We start from the raw sequence: 18,276 nt of genomic DNA on the forward strand, positions 1-18,276 counted from the left end.
CGAGGAAAAAAATATTTTTCGGGAATAGTGCCTTTGGATATTATTCTTTATTTTTCTAAAGCTATTAAATTTAATGATAAAATAGGTAGCAAAAAATTTATTTTATTATTCAATTAACAGCTTTTCAAAAATAAAACATAACATCCAAATACATTTATGTTGATATTTTTTCAAGTTATTAAAGTAAACTTTTTGTTTCAAAAAGTTTAATTTCGTCCTATGAAATTGGGATTATGGTGGAGTTTACCACTCCAAAATAAAAATTTAATCACAAATCTCTTTTTTAATACAAATTATCCATAAAAATTTATAGCATATGTGTAAAATAAATTAAAAGAGTAAGCCCTTCAGTTTGAGCAGAAAAAATTAAATATTTTAATTACTGATAATTTTTTCTTGCGTATTTTTTGAATTTTACAAACATAAAAAAATATTGTCCACTAAAAAAACTCAAAAAACGTTTTTTGGTAACATTCTCTATTTTTTTACCATATATGTAGTACAATTTTGAACTAAGATTTTACTAAAAAAGACAAATTTTGAACAAAATACATACATTTCCAACTAAAAAAAAAAAACAACCAAAAGTGCAATAGTGCAATTTTCAGATAAAAAATGGAATTTCCAAGAATATATACAATTTGAAATGAAATTAGCCATAGATATGAATTCTCAACTAAAGTAATGCTTCTTCAACCAAAGAAATATTTTAATATTGAATAAGAAACAGTTGAACTTAAACATAAAAGGTATTATGATCAAAAAATAATTTTTAACAAATAAAAAGAAACTTTCAATAAAATAGTTTAATATTAATAGAAAGAAATGAATTTGTAACTAAAAAAGTAATTTGAAACCAAAAATAAAACACTTCATTTTTCAGTTAAAAAAGTAATTTTAAACCAATAAAAAAGAAGTTTGAACGAGATACTTAAAATTCAATAAAAAATAATGCTGAAAAAAGGTCAATTTTCAAACACATATTGAATTTGCAACTATAATAAACAATTTTTGATAAAAAGAAAAACGAATTTAAACAAAAATCGGTAAATTTTAAACTGAAAAATGATGTTTCGATCAAAAACATGAAATGCTGAGCATCAAAATTAATTTTTAACCAAACGAGACGAATTTTCAATAAAATACATTGATTTTCATCTAAATGGTTGATTTTTAAACAAAAGAGGCGACATTTTAACAAATTTTCAACAAATCATGTATTTTTTTTTTTTTTAAGAAAAATAAGTTATTGACAAAAACAAATATAAGACAAATTTTGAACACAGTTGAATTCAACAAAAAAATGTTTTTTTTTCAATTTTAAAATATGGTTGTTTTTATTTTTTGCTATAAAAAATAGAAATATCTTGAAAATATCTATTTTCAAACGTTCTTTCAGTAAACAATAATGTTATGTTCGAAATTCAGATCTATGCCAGAAAAACTAACCCTACTCAAAATATTAATTTTTTTCTACTGAGTCACTAAGATTTTGAGTCTATTACAGAAATGAACAATAAAGTTTTATTGATAATTTGTGTAAAAGAAGGTATTTTTCATGTATTAAATTTGAATTTTCGCAGAATTCGGTTAGGTGGGAGGTATCCAAGATGTCTGCACGACGAGGGTCAAACAATATTACCACATGAATATGACGAAACTTTATTTTTATAATAACTTGAAAAAACAAATTGTTGACCGTAAGTGTATTTCGATGTAATTTTTTAATTTTTTGAAAGGATAATTTTTATTTGTAATGAGTTTGGAATTTAATTGAATAGATTGGTATTATTTATTACTTGGCTCTCAGCGTGCAGACATTTTGCCAGCTGACGTCACAATTTGAAATACCTGATCTCGAATTTCAAAATGGCGGTCCTAAAGAAAATGTCGTGATCAACGTGAGGAATGTAATTCAGTTTTGCGAGGAATTTAATCATTTTATTGAGTGTAAAGTAACGAAATATGTCATTTCAGAGTGATAACGAATTGAAAAGGTTACTCGGTAACCCGGTCAAAAATGTCGGCGAAGAGGGTTCGATGGCTCCACCAATTTCTGTAAGTAATAACGGTCGGTCTCGACTGACATATGTTGTTCTTAGGTTAGGTTTGACGTATTTATTATTAAATTTCACCTACAAATTTGTAATTTTCTTGAAAAACAATTATCGGACAATTGCTTTCTAATAGATACATTTGCTTCATGGCATGTCTTTGAATTTGTCTGTTGAGAATATAGTAAATATGGACTTTTATTGTGAGAATGTGAAGTTTGGACAGCGTGTTTAAGAGGCTTTAATTTTTTTGAATTTATTAATTTGGAAAGTCTGATGCAACTTTGATAGGTTCGGGTTAAAATTTCATATAAGACCTTCGCGATATTTTTAGATTTTGCTTATGTTCTTTTCGGTAAATTAATCTTTATTTAGTCAGTTTAGAAATTTTCTGTAATAATTTTCACTTTGAAATTACTTTTCGAAGATGATTTTAGAAGAATGAAGGAATATTTTCCAGGATGTCTACTCGCCTGAAACAATGATTTGTCATTCTTAAAAGTAGATTTCTATTACAGAATTTACAGTTTTTTTCAAATTAATTTTTTTAGTTGGAAATAATTTTTTTAAGTGAAAATTTTAATACTGATTTTATTTGAAAATTGATGTATTTTATTGAAAATTCTTTTTTTTATTTACTGAAAATTCAACTGTTTCAGCTGAAACTTGAATTATTTCGTTTAAAAACTATTTTTTTTGGTTTACAATTAATTTTCTTAACTAAAAATGTAACAGTTTTAGGTGCATATTTCAGGATTTTAGTTTGAATTTTATCTTTTTAGTTTAACATTATTTTTTTTAAACTGAAAACGGAATTTTTCAAAGTTTAAAATTCTTGTATTTACTACTATTTTGTGAAAAATTAAATTGTTCTGTTTCGTTGAAAATTGATCTTTTTTAGTTTGGTTGAAAATTCAACTATTCCAGTTACAAATTTATATTTTTAGTTGAGAATTCATCTTTTTGAATGGAAATATATTTTTTTAACTATAAATTTTACTGATCTAGTTACATATTTATCATTTGAAGTGAAAATTCTACTGTTTGTTTCAAAATTAGTTTTTTTTTTTAATTGAAAATTCATCATTATAGTTGAAAATTAAGCGACTTGGTTAAAAATCAACTATGTTGTTTAAAAAAAGTATTTTTGTTAGATAATATTATTTAAAATGAATCAGAAGTTCTGTTGATAATTTTGTTTTTGTTGGAAGCTTATTGATTTCGGTGAAAATTCATTTTTTATGGTTATTTTTTATTTTTAGGTTTCAAGTTGAAAGTTCGTCTTTTTTTCTGGAAAATTGATCTTCATTGTTTAAAATTCATATATATATTGAAGATTCATCATTATTTTTGAAAATTGATTTATTTGGGTAAAAATTTAACTACCTTGTTGAAAATTTTGTTTTGGTGGAAAATTAATTTTTTTACTGAAAATTTAACTACTCTGTGTTTGGTTGAAAATTCTTCTTTTGTGGTAGAAAATTAATCTTCTTGATGAAAAATTTATCTTTTTTATTGACAATTGATTCCTTTTTTTTGAAAATTTAACTATTTTGTTGAAAATTAATATTTTATGGCTAACAATTGATTTTTTAACTGTAAATATGACTTCCATTTTTGATTGAATTTGATATTTTTTAGTTGAAAATTAATTTTTTGTTTAAGATTAGTCATTTGAGTTGAGAATATCACCTTATTTCATAAAAAATTAAGTTTTTTGATTATAAATTCTTTATTTTTTTTTTACTGAAAATTCAACTATTTCAGTTGAAACTTGAATTATGTTTTTAAACTAAAAAAACTTTTTTGGGTGACTATTAATCTTATGAACTAAAAATGTCACTATTTCAGTTGTATATTTTTCCATTTTATTTTGAAATATATGTTTTTAGTTGAGCATTAATTTTTTTAACTGAAAACTTAAGTATTCCAGTTTTGGTTAAAACTTGACCTTTTTTTGTTGTTGAAAATTCACGTATTTATTACTATTTGGTGGAAAATTTTTTTATTTTAAAATGTAATTATAAAATTTTTGGCTGAAAATTGATCTTTTTTGGTTAGATATTCAACTGTGTGGCTGAAAATTAATCTCTTTTGTTGAAATTTTAACCACCTTCAACTACTTGTGGCTGAAAGCAAAACTTTTTTGTTAATTTTTTTTTTTTTATTTTTTTTTTGAAGTTGGATTACTTTAATTGAAAATTCATTTCTCATTAAATGTGCAAATACTTTGTTGAAAATCAATTTTTCAACTAAAAATGTAACTATTCCAGTAAAAATAGACTTATTCTAGTTCAAAATGCAACATTTTGGATGTAAATTTGTCTTTTTAAATTGAAAATTAATTTATTTTGTTGGAAATTTACGTATTTTATTTTTTAAAAATCGACCTTTTGGCAGACATTCGATTTTTTTTATTGTAAACTTTTTGTTTCTTTCGATAAAAAGGCATTTTTTTAAACTTAAAATTTAACTGTTTTACTGAAAAAAGTTTTTTTTAGGAATTAAATTTTGAATGGAAAATTCAGTTCTTTTTTTGTTGAAATTTCATGTTTTTTGATAAAGATTCAACTACATATTTAGTTGCAAATTTATATTTTTCATTTAAAAATCAAAATATATAAAAAAATTAATGTTATTTGTGGAAAAATGTTCTTTTTTTGTTGTTGTTGTAGAGCATTAATCTTACTGGTTGAAATTAAAAATTTTTAGTAGGTATAAAATGCAACTATTGCAGTTGAAGATTCATCATTTTAGTAGTTGAAAATTGATCAGTGTGTTTGAAAGTTAATTTTTCCAACTGAAAATTTATCTGTTCCACTTTGACAAGCTAAAAATTGACTTTTTCTAGTTAAAAATTGAACAATTTGGATGTAAATTTGTATTTTTTAATTGAACATTCATTTCTTTCTTTGAAAGTTCACGCAATTTGTTTTTTAAAAATACTTTTTTTGTGTGTAAAATATCAGCTTTTTTGGTAGACAACGACTTTTTTCTTTGAAGTTTAATCTCGCTGTTTAAAAATTCTTTTTGGGGTTGAAAATTCAAGTATGCCAGTTAAATATTAATCATTTTAGTTAAAAATTCAACTTTTAGGTTAGAAATAAATTTACTTGGTTGAAAAATAAACTCTTTTGTTGACCATTTTTTTTTTAAAATTTGGATGAAAAGGAATTTTTTACCGAAAATTGAATTGTTCGATTGAAAATTTGTTTATTTTTTAGTTGAAAATAATATTTTTTTAACTGAAAATTAAAATATTATTCTAGATGAATATTCCATTATTTTAGTTGAAAATTCGTTGTTTTTTTGTTGTTGAATATTGATTTTTTGACCTAAAATTAAATTATTTAATTTTGGGATGAGAAATGGTATTTTTTAGTTGAAATTTGTTTTTTTGGCCCAAAATGGATTTTCTTAACTTGAAACTTAATGATTAAAGTTTTGGTTAACAATTTCTCCTTTTTAGTAAACAAATTTTTTTAATTGCAACTATTTCCGTTGAAGATTCATTTTTTAGTTGAAAACTCATTCTTTTAAATTCAACTATTGCAATTGAGGATGCATAATTTTAGTTGAAAATTCATAAGTTAAGATTAAAATTAATTGTTTTTTTTACCAAAAATGTAACTATTCCTTTTTCTATGGAAAATTGATTTTTTTCTAGTTTAAAATTTAACTATTTGGTTGAAAATTTGTCTCATTTAATTGAAAATTACACTATTTCTTTAAAATCTATGTATTTTTTGGTAGAAAATCAATCTTTTTGTTTGAAAATTAATCTTATTGTTTAGAAATTCATCATTTTGATTAAAAAATTAAGTATTTTAGTTAAATATTCATAATTTTAGTTGAAAATTCATCAGTTAAGGTGGTAATTAATTATTTTACTAAAAATTCAACTATTTCTTTTTCTATGGAAAATTGATTTTTTTTCTAGTTAAAAATTTAACGATTTGGTTGAAAATTTGTCTTCTTTGATTCAAAATTCAACTGTTTCTTTAAAATTCATGTATTTTTTTGAAAAATTTTATTTTTTGGTAGAAAATTAATCTTTTTGCTTGAAAATTAATCTTATTGTTTAGAAATTCATCTTTTTGGTTAAAAATTCAAGCATTTCAGTTAAATATTCATCATTTTAGTTGAAAATTCATCTATTTGGTTTAAAATTTCACTGTTCCAGTTAAAGATTCCTAATTTTATTTTAAAATTTACTTATTTTGCAATTTGTTGCTCTGGTTTGTTCAACAATATTAAAAATGAACCTTATGATTTAAAATAAATGTTTGCATTTCGCGAAAAATATATTTAAAATAAGGTATTGATGGTCTAAAAATATAAATTTTAGACAAACGTGCCAAGGCCGAGTACCTCGCAAAACCCACAGTCCACCATGAATCCCATGACACCGGCATACAGCACAAAAGAAGTCGTCGAACCCTGTTTGCAGTAAGTTTCACACTCAAAATTCTAAAATTTGCAGGGTTTCCAGCGACCTTGAAAACCTTGAAATCTTGAATTTTTCACGAGAACCTTGAATTTTTCTTTTGCTTTTAAAACCGTTGTTTTATTGGAATGTAAAGAGTAATTTAAATCTGTTATTCTGTTATGGAAGAAACATCTCGTTTAGAAGAAATCTTGATACTGACAAGTTTTTTTATTCATTAAGATATAATTTATCTTATTCATTACAGAGTGATTAAAGTGATTTCAGAGCATTTTTTGTAGATTGTAATAATTATTTTATAGATTGCAATGAGCCTTGTGAATAATTCTTTAAGATTTTAAATTCTTTTCCGCATATATAGAATGTTAAAGTATACTTTTTTTTGTGATATTCAACTTACAAATTATAAAAATTATTAGTTGAAAATTTCGACGTTCATTCAATTTCAGAATTAGAATATATTGTGGCTATACGCATTTTTCGAGGAGTTGTCCATTCAGTTTTTGATTATACACCAGATTTTAAAAGGTTACGAAATAATTCTGAAAGTTTCTAAATTGTTCCAAATATTTCAAAGCTTTTATAATATTTAAATAGTAGAAAAGAGTTTACACAAAGATTTAAAAAGTTTCAAAAGATTTGAAGGATTTAAAATATTTTAAAAAGGGTACAGTACACCAGCAATGGTTTCAAAACACTTGAATGATTTTAAACGATTCTAAACTTGTTCAGAATATTTCAAACGATTTTACAATTATTTTAAAGATTTTAGAAAGATTCAGAATATTTTACAAATATTTTAAAACATTGAACAAAGATTTAGAATATTTTACAAATATTTCAAAACATTTTACAAAGATTTCAAGGACTGTAACGACTTTACCCAAATTTTAAAAAATTTAAAATGATTTTATCTATTTTAATGATTTCAAATGAATACAAAATATTTTAAAGATTTCATAAAAATTTCGTAAAGATTTCAAAACATTTTAAAGACTTTAAACGATTTCAGATTTTTTTTATAAGATTTCAAAAGATTTTTCAAAATTTTTTAAAACATTTCATACAGATTTCAAGGATTTCCAAGATTGTAATTATTTCGTAACAATTTTATAAAGATTTTAAATTAAAAGATTAAAAAAAGGATACAGTGCACCAGATATCAAAGATTTCAAAACATTTTAAAGATTTTAAACTATTCAAAATTTGTTTAGAAGATTAAAACATTTCACAAATATTTCAAGGATTTCCAAGAATTTCTAAAAATTGTAAAAGATTTAACAAAGCTTTCAAATATTTTAATGATTTCAAAATTTTACCTAATTTAAAAAGATTTCAAAGATTTTTATGATTTCAATTAATACAAAATATTTCACGAGTATTTCAAAGATTTCATAAACATTTCATAAAGATTTCAAAACATTTCAAAGATTTTAAACGATTTCAAATTTTTTTAGAAGATTTCAAAACATTTCTTAAAGATTTCAAAATTTTAGAAACATTTCACAAAGATTTCAAGAATTTCCAAGATTTTACCGAAACTGTAAAAGATTTCACAAATATTTTAAATATTTTATTGATTTCAAATGAATAGAAAAGATTGTAATGATTTCGTAAAAATTTTATAAAGATTTTAGATTTTAAGATTTTCAAAATGATCAGATTTCCAAAAACACTTTCAAGATTTTAAACAATTCCAAATTTGTTTAGAAGATTTCAAAAGTTTTCACAAAGATTTCATAAATTTTACGAAGATTTCAAACATTTCACCAATACTTTAAAATATTTTAAGGATTTTAAAGATTTTACCAAAAATTTAAAAGATTTCAAAAAATTAAAAATATTTTTATGATGTCAAATGAATACAAAATATTTTACAAATATTTCAAAGATTTTATAAAATTTTCGTAAAGATTTCAGAGCATTTTAAAGACTTTAAAAGTTTTCAAATTTGTTTAGAAGATTTCGAAAGATTTTTCAAAGATCTTATAAAGGTTTCAAAATTTTAGAAACGTTTCACAATGATTTCCAAGATTCTATCAAAATTGTAAAAGATTTAACAAAGATTTCAAGTATTTGAATGATTTCAAATGAATATAAAAGATTATAATGATTTCGTGACAATTTTATAAAGATTTTAAAAAGGTACACCAGATTTCAAAGATTTCAAAACACCTTAAAGATTTTAAACGATTCCAACTTTGTTTAGAAGATTTCAAAAGATTTCACAAATATTTCATAACATTTTACAAAGATTAAAATTTTTTTAAGGATTTCAAAGATGTCACAAAAATTATGAAAGATTGAACTCTTTCATAGATTTTGGTGTAATCTTTGAAATCCTTAAAAAAATTTAATCTTTGTAAAATGTTATGAAATATTTGTGAAATCTTTTTTTTACGAAAATTTTAAAAAGATTTAAAAAATTTCACCAATATTTTAAAATATTTTTCAAGGATCTTAAAGATTTTACCAAAATTTTAAAAGATTTCAAAAAATTTAAAATATTTTTATGATGTCAAATGAATACAAAATATTTGACAAATATTTCAAAGATTTCATAAAAATTTCATAAAGATTTCAAAACATTTTAAAGATTTTAATTGATTTCAAATTTGTTTAGAAGATTTCAAAAGATTTTTTAAAGATTTTATAAAGATCTCAAAATTTTAAAAACATTTCAAAAAGATTTCAAGAATTTCCAAGATATTATCAAAATTGTAAAAGATTTCAAAAATTGTAATGATTTCAAATGAATATAAAAGATTGTAATGATTTCGTGACAATTTTATAAAGATTTTAAAAAAGGCACAGGACACCAGATTTCAAAGGTTTCAAGACACTTAGATTTTAAATTAGCCCAAATTTGTTTAGAAGATTTCCAAAGATTTTTCGAAGAATTCATAAAGATTAAAAATTTTGTTAAACATTTCACAAAGATTTCCAAGATTTTACCAAAATTGTAAAAGATTTCAAATATTTTAATGATTTCAAATCAATACAAAAGATTGTAATGATTTCGTAACTATTTAATAAAGATTTTAAAATGGGTCAGTACATTAGATTTCAAAGATTTAAAAAAAAAACTACAGATTTTAAACAACTCAAAATATGTCTAGAAGATTTCAAAAGTTTTCACAAAGATTTTACAAATATTTCAAATATATCTTAAACATTTCGTAAAGAATCAAAACATTTTAAAGATTTTAAACGGTTTCAGATTTTTGTTTAAAAGATTTCAAAAGATTTTTTAAAAGTTCTAAAAACATCTTACAAAGATTTCAAGGATTTCCAAGTTAATACCAAAATTGTAAAAGATTTCAAATAATTTAATGATTTCCAATGATTACAAAAGATTGTAATTCTAGATAATTCTAGATAATTCTAGATTTCTCAAGATTTGGAAATACAATTTTAAAGTTTTTCAAGAATGCTTAAACTATTCAAAATAAAAATAATTTGTATTGTAATTTAAGAACTTTTGAGTTGAAAAAAAATGTAAATTTAAAAATATTGATTGGCCTAAAATAACTGAATAATATAATTTTGACTATTTTTGAAGTTCATTGATTTATTTTTTAATTTAGAGTATTGAAAATGTTAACCTGGATTTATATTTTTGGAACTTAATCTAAATCTTTGAACTCTATAATTTATGAATCTTAAAAAGTCTGAATTTTGCGTTTTAAATTAATTAAACTTGAAATTATTCAGTTGAAAAGTGCTCGTACTTTCCAGTTTATACGTGCCATTTATTGAACAATTCAATAGAAAAATTTTGAATTTAAAAACTTTTTTTAAATAAAATTTCAAAATATTTCACAAAAGTTAAAAATATTCCAGTGATTTCAAATGAATATAAAAGAGATAAAAAAGATTTGACAAGTATTTTAAAGAATTTATAAGGATTGGAAGTTCATATGCGCGCTTCGCGCGCGACCCGATGATTTACTTGCAATTATTTTATTTTTAAATGAAGTTTAATATGATAACGCGATATTGATTTTTGCTTTAATAACTTCTATTTGTACACGGCTACCCTCTTAAGATGCCGAATAAATTATTGCGCAATACTAAACTTTTTTATGCAAGTTTGAAAAAAAAAACATATGAAATGTCGGTGCGTACCAATTTTCATAGAAATACATGTTAAATGATCTCGACTCGAGAAGAGTCCAAATGTCAAGCCATTTCGAGCGCGCCTAGTACTTGGATGGGTGACCATCTAGTTGTGTACTCGAATTTTGAAAACCCGGCCAAATTTGGAAGGTGGGTTTCTGTAGTTTTCTTCTCATCTGGCCAAATGTTTAGGCAACTGCGAGCAATTCGAACAAACTTGTTTGTAGCCGCCTTGTAATTAAATTTTACTAAAATTCATACCGTCTATTCTGAAATTACTGGAAGAAATTAATAAAAAGAAATAATTACTGAAACTAATGCAAATGAAAGTTTTTACCATCATACAGTTTTAATTTCTGTTTTAATTCTTATTAAATATATAGTGCATACATTTCCTTATAAAATCTAATTTGTTTAAAATGTTCAAATGGTTCAAAATCTAAAAAACAGTCAAGTTATGAATTTGTTTATGAGATTTATTTTAATAATAAATAATTAGTGTAAATTTGCAAAGTGTCGTAGTAAAAAGTGATTGGAAATACATTCTTTGTTAATTCCGTAAACAAATGAAGCCTATTTTGCAAAAAAATGCCCAAGCTCTTAATTTGCTCATGAAAGTAGTTTAAATAATAAATCATGAAAATTCGATTATTATAATTGGTGGGAAAGACGTTCTTAGTTAAATTAAAAAAAAGTGACCCTTTTCGTTAAAAAATAGAAAAATTCTGAATTTTTTATGGAAGTTCTTTAAATAAATATTAATTCTTGTAAATTTAACAAATAACTTAGGAAAGATTCATCGCAAAAATAATCTTACTTAACTTCATAAACAAATTCTGTTTATTAATTTTAAAATACCCTTAGTTCATTCCGTAAACAAATTATGTCTCTTACTTGCAAAATAGCCAAACTGTAAATATTTTGATAAACATTTTTTAAATAATTAATAATTGTAAATTTTCAAAGCATCAGAGAAAATAAATCATCGAAAAGATATTCTTAGTTAATTATGTTAAAAAATGTAGCCTACTCGTAGAAAGAAAACCAAATTCTTAGTTTTTTAATTGAAATTGTTTTAAATTCTCTAAATAATTAATAGTTCTTGTAAATTTGCAAAGCAACATAAAAAACAGTCATCGGATAGACATTCTTTGTTGACTTCGAAAACAAATTGAATAGCAGGATAAAGGCCAAACTTTTAATATTTTAATTAAAACTGTTTAAATAATTAATATTTCTTGTCAATTTTAAAAACAGCATAAAAAAGAGTCATTGTATAGAAACTCTTACTTGACTTCGTAAAAAAATTAACTCATAGAAAAAAGGTCAAACTCTTATTTTTAATTTCAAATTCTTTAAATAATTAATAGATTATGTAAATTTGCAAAGCAACATTGAAAAGAGTCATCGGATAGACATTCTTAGATGACTTCGAAAACAAATTGACTCGTATGATAAAGGCGAAACTTTTAATTTTTTAATTAAAATTGTTTAAATAATTAATAGTTCTTGTAAATTTGAAAAGCAGCATAAAAAAGAGTCATTGTATAGACATTCCTACTTGATTTCGTAAAAAAATTAACTCGTAGAAAAAGGTCAAACTCTTATTTTTAAATTAAAATTCTTTAAATAATTAATAGATTATGTAAATTTGCAAAGCAACATTGAGAAGAGTCATCGGATAGACATTCTTAGTTGACTTCGAAAACAAATTGACTCGTATGATAAAGGCGAAACTTTTAATTTTTTAATTAAAATTGTTTAAATAATTAATAGTTCTTTTATATTTGAAAAGCAGCATAAAAAAGAATCACTGTATAGACCTTCTTAGTCTTAATTTTTAAATGAAAACTGTTTAAACAATTAATATTTCTTCTAAATCTACAAAGCAACATGATAAATTAAATGTATTTTTTTAAAAATAGCCATTTATGAAAATTGTTTAAATAATTCCAATGTTTAAAGATTAAATAAATGTTTTAAAAAACATATATGAGCTCCACTCGAATTCGGCACGATCGCTAGGAATGTTTACAATCATTATAATTTGGCTTCAGATATCGAGATATAATCGCAACCTCCTTTTTATGATAGGATTTAAAAACATTTCAAGAAATGAAAAAATTGTAAAATATATCAAAGATTTCATAAAATTTCAAAGGTTTTACACAATTTCAAAAGGTTTCAAGAATTTTGAAAAGATTTAAAAAGATTTCAATAATTTAAATAATTTTAAATACTTTAAAAGATACAAAAATTTTGGAAATTTTCACGGATTTCAGACTTTATAAAGATTTAAAAATATTCCCAAAGATTTCACAAAGACGACTTATGTTCGCAAAAAATAAAGATTGTTTATCTATGATTCGGCTTTCTTTAGAAATTGTTGGCAAAACTTGATTTCTTGATCTGGAAACCTGGAAAATGCCTTGAATTTTGTTTTTAGAAATTGCTAGACATCCTGTTTACAGATAGAAATATATCAAATGCTTTAAATGAAAAATTCTTTTCGCAGAAACGTAGTTTCAACAGTTAATTTAGGAACCGAACTGAAGCTAACCTACATAAATACAAGAACGAGAAATTCGGAATACAATCCCGCTCGTTTCACGGGATTAATAATGCGAATTCGAAGTCCTCGGGCAACTGCACTCATCTTTAGATCCGGAAAATTAGTCTGTACTGGAGCCAGATGTGAGGAAGATTCTTTCCTGGCTGCAAGAAAATTCGCGAGGATTATTCAGAAGCTTGGTTTTCCCGTTAGTTCTATTTTTTTCCCTATTTTATTTATAATAATTCATTTCATTTACTGGCTGGAAGCAGGAATGACGAAATTTTCCATTTTTCAGGCCAAATTCCTAAACTTTAAAATACAGAATATAGTGGCGACTGCCGATCTTAAATTTCCCATTAAGCTGGACAATTTCAACGAGAAACACTGCCAATTTTCAAGCTACGAGCCAGAACTCTACCCTGGTTTGATTTATCGAATGGTCCTGCCGAGAGTTGTGCTACTTATTTTCGTCAACGGCAAAATTGTCCTGACTGGTAAGAAAATAATTGATTTTTTTCATTTTTAATAATTTCTAACGTAGTTTTATTATTTTTTAAGTTATTTAAGTTATATTCAGTTAAGGTCCCTAGAAAAAATCCCATTTTTTTAGATCTGGTCTCTATGATACCATATTTGTGGACAATAATAGAACTTTTAAAAATTGTATAATACGATCGAAGCTTCAAGGATTTTCAGAAAAATAGGAAACGACAGGGAATTTTTGCAAGAAGTAATTGTAAAAAAAATAATCTGGGATATGGTCGGGAATTTAATTTAAAAAATGGGGAATTTACTTCTAAACGCAGAAAAAGTCAAGGTCTCATTATTTTAATAATCTTGATCAATTTAGAATTTATTTAGAATTGTTTTTTTAAACGTTTTTATTTTAGAAAATGGAGTTTCCGTAAAGAAATATAATTCCACTTGGAACAGGGTTTTTTTTGACATGGAACGGGAATTTTTTTAAAAGAATTATAATTCGGATTTAGAAAGAAATTTAAAAGAATTAAAAAATTTAATTTAAATTAGTAAAATAAAATTTTAAATAAAATAAAATAATTTTCAATCAAAATGACAAAAAAAAAAAACAATTTGAATGTTTCCTTTTTCCAATTGTAGATTTAGAAAGTACGTCAAGTAGTTTTTGAAGCAGAAGTAGTATTTCAAAGAAGAAATATTTCTGAATTACGATAGAAAATTTTGTTACATTGTTCGTGGCCGATTCGTCTTTCATTAGCTAAAAATTTGAAAAGTTAAACTCTTTTGTTAAAAAGTATTTTTTAAAATAAAGATTCATCATTTTAATAGAAAATTCATCTCTGCTTAAAAATTCAAATACTTGGTTGAAAATCAATTTTTTAAAATAAAAATTTAACTATTTAAGTAGAAAATTAAACTATATTCCTTAAAATCCTTTTTTCTTTTGTAGAAAATTATATTTTTCTTTCAAAGTTAATCTTTTTTTTTTAAATTCTTATTTTTTGTTAAAAATTCAAGTATTCCAGTTAAATATTTATCATATTAGTTTAAAATTTATATTTTAGGTTGAAAATAAAATTATTTCGTTGAAAGTCAATCTGTTTTGTTAAAAATTATTCTTTTGGTTGAAGATTCAACATTTTAATTGAAAATCCATCTCTGGTTGAATTACCTGAATTGAAAACTTTGTTGAAAATCTATTTTGATACTAAAAATTCAAATATTTCAGCAGAAAATTGGATCATTTTGCAAAAAATCCACTTTTTTGGTTAAGAATTAGATTTTTGTCAGAAAATTGAACTATTTGCTCGAAAGTTTATGCACATTGTGAAAAATAGCCTCCTTTTGTAGAAAATTAATCTTTACGTTTAAAAATTCATCTTTTTTTGAAATAAAATTCAACTAGTTTGGTTAAAGATTAATTCTCTCAAATGAAAATTCAACTGTCCAAATTCAACTATGTCATTAAAAATCCACATATTTTGTTTGTTTGAAGAAAATTATATTTTTCTTTGCAAGTTAATCTTTTTTTCATTCTTATTTTTGGATGAAAATTCAAGAATTACACTTAAGTATTTATCATTTTAGTAAAAAATTTATACTTTAGGTTGGAAATAAAATTACTTAGTTGAAAGATAATTTCTATTTTTGTATCATTCTTTTGGTTGAAGATTCATAATTTTAATTGAAAATTCGTCTCTGGTTGAAAATCAATTTTTTTTTAATCAAAATTTAACTATTTCAATAGAAAATTGAACTATTTTGCTTAAAATTCGTTTGTTTTTTTTTTGTAGAAAATTAAATTTTTCTTTGCAAGTTAACCTTTTTTTTATTCCTATTTTTGGTTGCAAATTCAATTATCCAGTTAAATATTTATCATTTTCGTTACAAAAAATTTATTTTAGGTTGGAAATAAAATTACTTTGTTGAATGTTAATCTCTTTTGTTAAAAATTATTCTTTTGGTTGAACATTCATAATTTAAATTGAAAACTCATCTCTGGTTGAAAATTTAAATACTTGTTTGAAAATCAATTTTTTAAAATAAAAATTTAACTAGATTCATAATTTTAGTTGAAAATTCATCAATTATTTTGAAAATTGAACTGTTTGCCTTTAAAATCCGTAATTTTTTTTTTAAATTAAATTTTTTCAACTAAAAGTTAATTTCAGATCTTTTAAAATGATTAAAAAGCTTCTTCTCATCATTTAAAATTCTGCAATTTTGAATGGTGAAAATGGCAGTGATGTTTTATTTGACAGAAATCACATCTTTTAGTAAAAAAAAATCTGGCCTGGAAACTAAAGTTTTTTCTTAAATTAATATTTAATTATGTTTTTGAAGGTTTCAAATTTCACAATATTGTAGTTTGTAAATTTAAATATAATCAGAATTTAGGTACCATTTTGCTATTAAATATTTGAAAATTGCACATTAAAAGCCTTGAGAGTCAGTCTTCAATTTAATAATTTTAGATGTAAGTATAAAGCAATTTCGAATTGAAAACCTAAAAAATGTACAATTTCAAAAAATAAAATCATATTATAGCTATATTTTGTTGTATTTTTTACTTCAATTTTTAATTTTGAATGTAATGCCTTAAAACTGTCCGATTTTTAGTTGAAGATTTAAACAAAAAATCGTTTCAAATTGAAAATATTTGATTTGAAAATTTCTAGAGTGAATAATAATTCTAAAGGAAGATTTGAAATAAAAAAATTAAAAAAAAAATAAAAATTAAATTATCTGAAATAGATACATCAGTAAATGGATAATTTCGGTAATTTTATAATGGTTGTAATTTTAGATTTCTGAATTTTCATGATAATTTGCAATTTAAAATTTTAATTTTTCAGTGATTTAAATTTATTTCAAATAATTGACAATTTTAAGAGTTTGAGTATAAAAAAGTTTTAATATCACTATTTTCGGTGACTAAATTTTTTTCCAGTTTTAAATAAATCCAGTTTTAATATAAATTATAATTTTATTATGTAATAACAATTAAATTTTTTTTTCTTCAGTCTTTAAAAAATACAAATTGTTTCTGGTACATACATTTTTTAAAAGAATTTATTATTGTTTTTAGCAATTTTTTCTTAGAATAAAGTTAGAAATTTGTGTTTTTCCTAATTTTTCAGCTGATTCTCAACTTTTCAACTAGAGTAAGGCAATAATCAATTAAATGTAACAGAAGCAATTTGCTTAAACAACTTATTATTTATAATAAATAAATAAAAAATATATATATATAATATATAATATATATAATAAATGAAAAATTTTCAATGAGAGTAATGTAATAAATAATTTACGTTGACAAAAAGAATTATTTAAACAGTTTATTATTGTTTGAAAGTTTTTTAGTTATGAACAAAGAATAAACAAACAATAGAGAGAATATTTTGTAAACAATCTTCATTTTTGTAAATATATTTTTCTGAATTAAAACAGATATTTGAAATATTCCTGAAATTTTCTATATGAATCATATTATAAATTTTCCTTGAAGTAGTTACTCGGCACTAAAAAGTCAATGAAAAGCTGAATATTAATTAAATTAATTTACTTTTCATTAATTATTATCTCACTAAGTGTTAAGTGGACAAAAGGTAAAAAATTTCAGAAAAAAGCCGCAACTATCTAGTATTAATATAGGAGAAGATAATTAAAAACAATAATAATTTATTGATATTTATTTTTATATTTAGGTAAAAAGTTGTCCAAATCTGGAGAATTTCAGAACTATTTGGTTCAAAATCCTTTTTTTTTAAATCAAGGTTCATATTAATTTTTTTATGAATTTTTTAAATTGAAATCTTTTTTTTTTTATTGAAATATGAATTATTATATTTTTATAAGTTTTGTAACTGCGTTTCTTTGGTTATCTTTCGATAATTGCATAATTTTTAGAATTTATTTTTCTCGCACTTTAAACTAATATAACATAATAAAAATAAATTATTGGATATTAGTTTTTTATTTCTTTATTTGAAAATTTGACTACTTTTTTGAAATTTCACTTTTTTGGATCAAAAATTAATTTTTTAACAGAAAATGTATCGTTTTGGTTGAAAATGAACTTTTTGTTTAAATTTCTTATTTTTTTATAGAAAATTCAACTTTTTCTCTAGAAAATACTTATTTTTGGAAGAAAATTCAACTGTTTTCAATAGAAAATTCGTCGTTTTGTCTTGGAAATTCAACAGTTTAGTAGAAAATTCAACAATTTTGTAGAAAATTCAAATATATGGTGAAAAATGCAACTGTTTTGTAGAAGATTCGTTTTTTTTTTTAATTGGAATTTGAACCATTCCATTTTTGGGTAAAAACTGATTTTATTAAATTTAGAATTTACTATTTAGTTGAAAATTGATGTAATTTGTTGAAAATTCATCTTTTTTAATTTTTTCTTTTTTAATTGGGAAATAATTCTGTTCTTAGCATTCTGCTCTCTCACGCTATAATTTCTAAACTTTTAAAAAATTTTAAATAGATAAGAAAAATTAACTTTTGGAAAAAATTTATTCATAATTTAGCTTTTTAATAATTTTTAAAGAATTTGAGATTACATTTTTTTAATTTCCCCAAAAATCTTAATTTTAAGTTTTTAAGGTTTCAAA

The 18,276-nt window shown here is 22.7% G+C and overlaps 1 protein-coding gene across 1 annotated transcript in view; it reads left to right on the top strand.

Moving 5' to 3' along the window:
- Window positions 1-1,867: 1,867 nt before the first annotated feature.
- Window positions 1,868-18,276, top strand: part of LOC117170277 (TATA-box-binding protein) — a 19,063-nt gene continuing 2,654 nt past the window's right edge. The window contains exons 1-4 of the mRNA XM_033356948.1: window positions 1,868-2,058; window positions 6,403-6,503; window positions 13,136-13,379; window positions 13,470-13,668. Coding sequence (XP_033212839.1) covers window positions 1,966-2,058; window positions 6,403-6,503; window positions 13,136-13,379; window positions 13,470-13,668 — 637 coding nt within the window. The 5' untranslated portion in view covers window positions 1,868-1,965. The remainder of the gene's footprint in view (window positions 2,059-6,402; window positions 6,504-13,135; window positions 13,380-13,469; window positions 13,669-18,276) is intronic.

The sequence above is a fragment of the Belonocnema kinseyi genome, chromosome 1, assembly GCF_010883055.1.
Source record: "Belonocnema kinseyi isolate 2016_QV_RU_SX_M_011 chromosome 1, B_treatae_v1, whole genome shotgun sequence".
In the NCBI taxonomy this organism is placed as follows: domain Eukaryota; kingdom Metazoa; phylum Arthropoda; class Insecta; order Hymenoptera; family Cynipidae; genus Belonocnema; species Belonocnema kinseyi.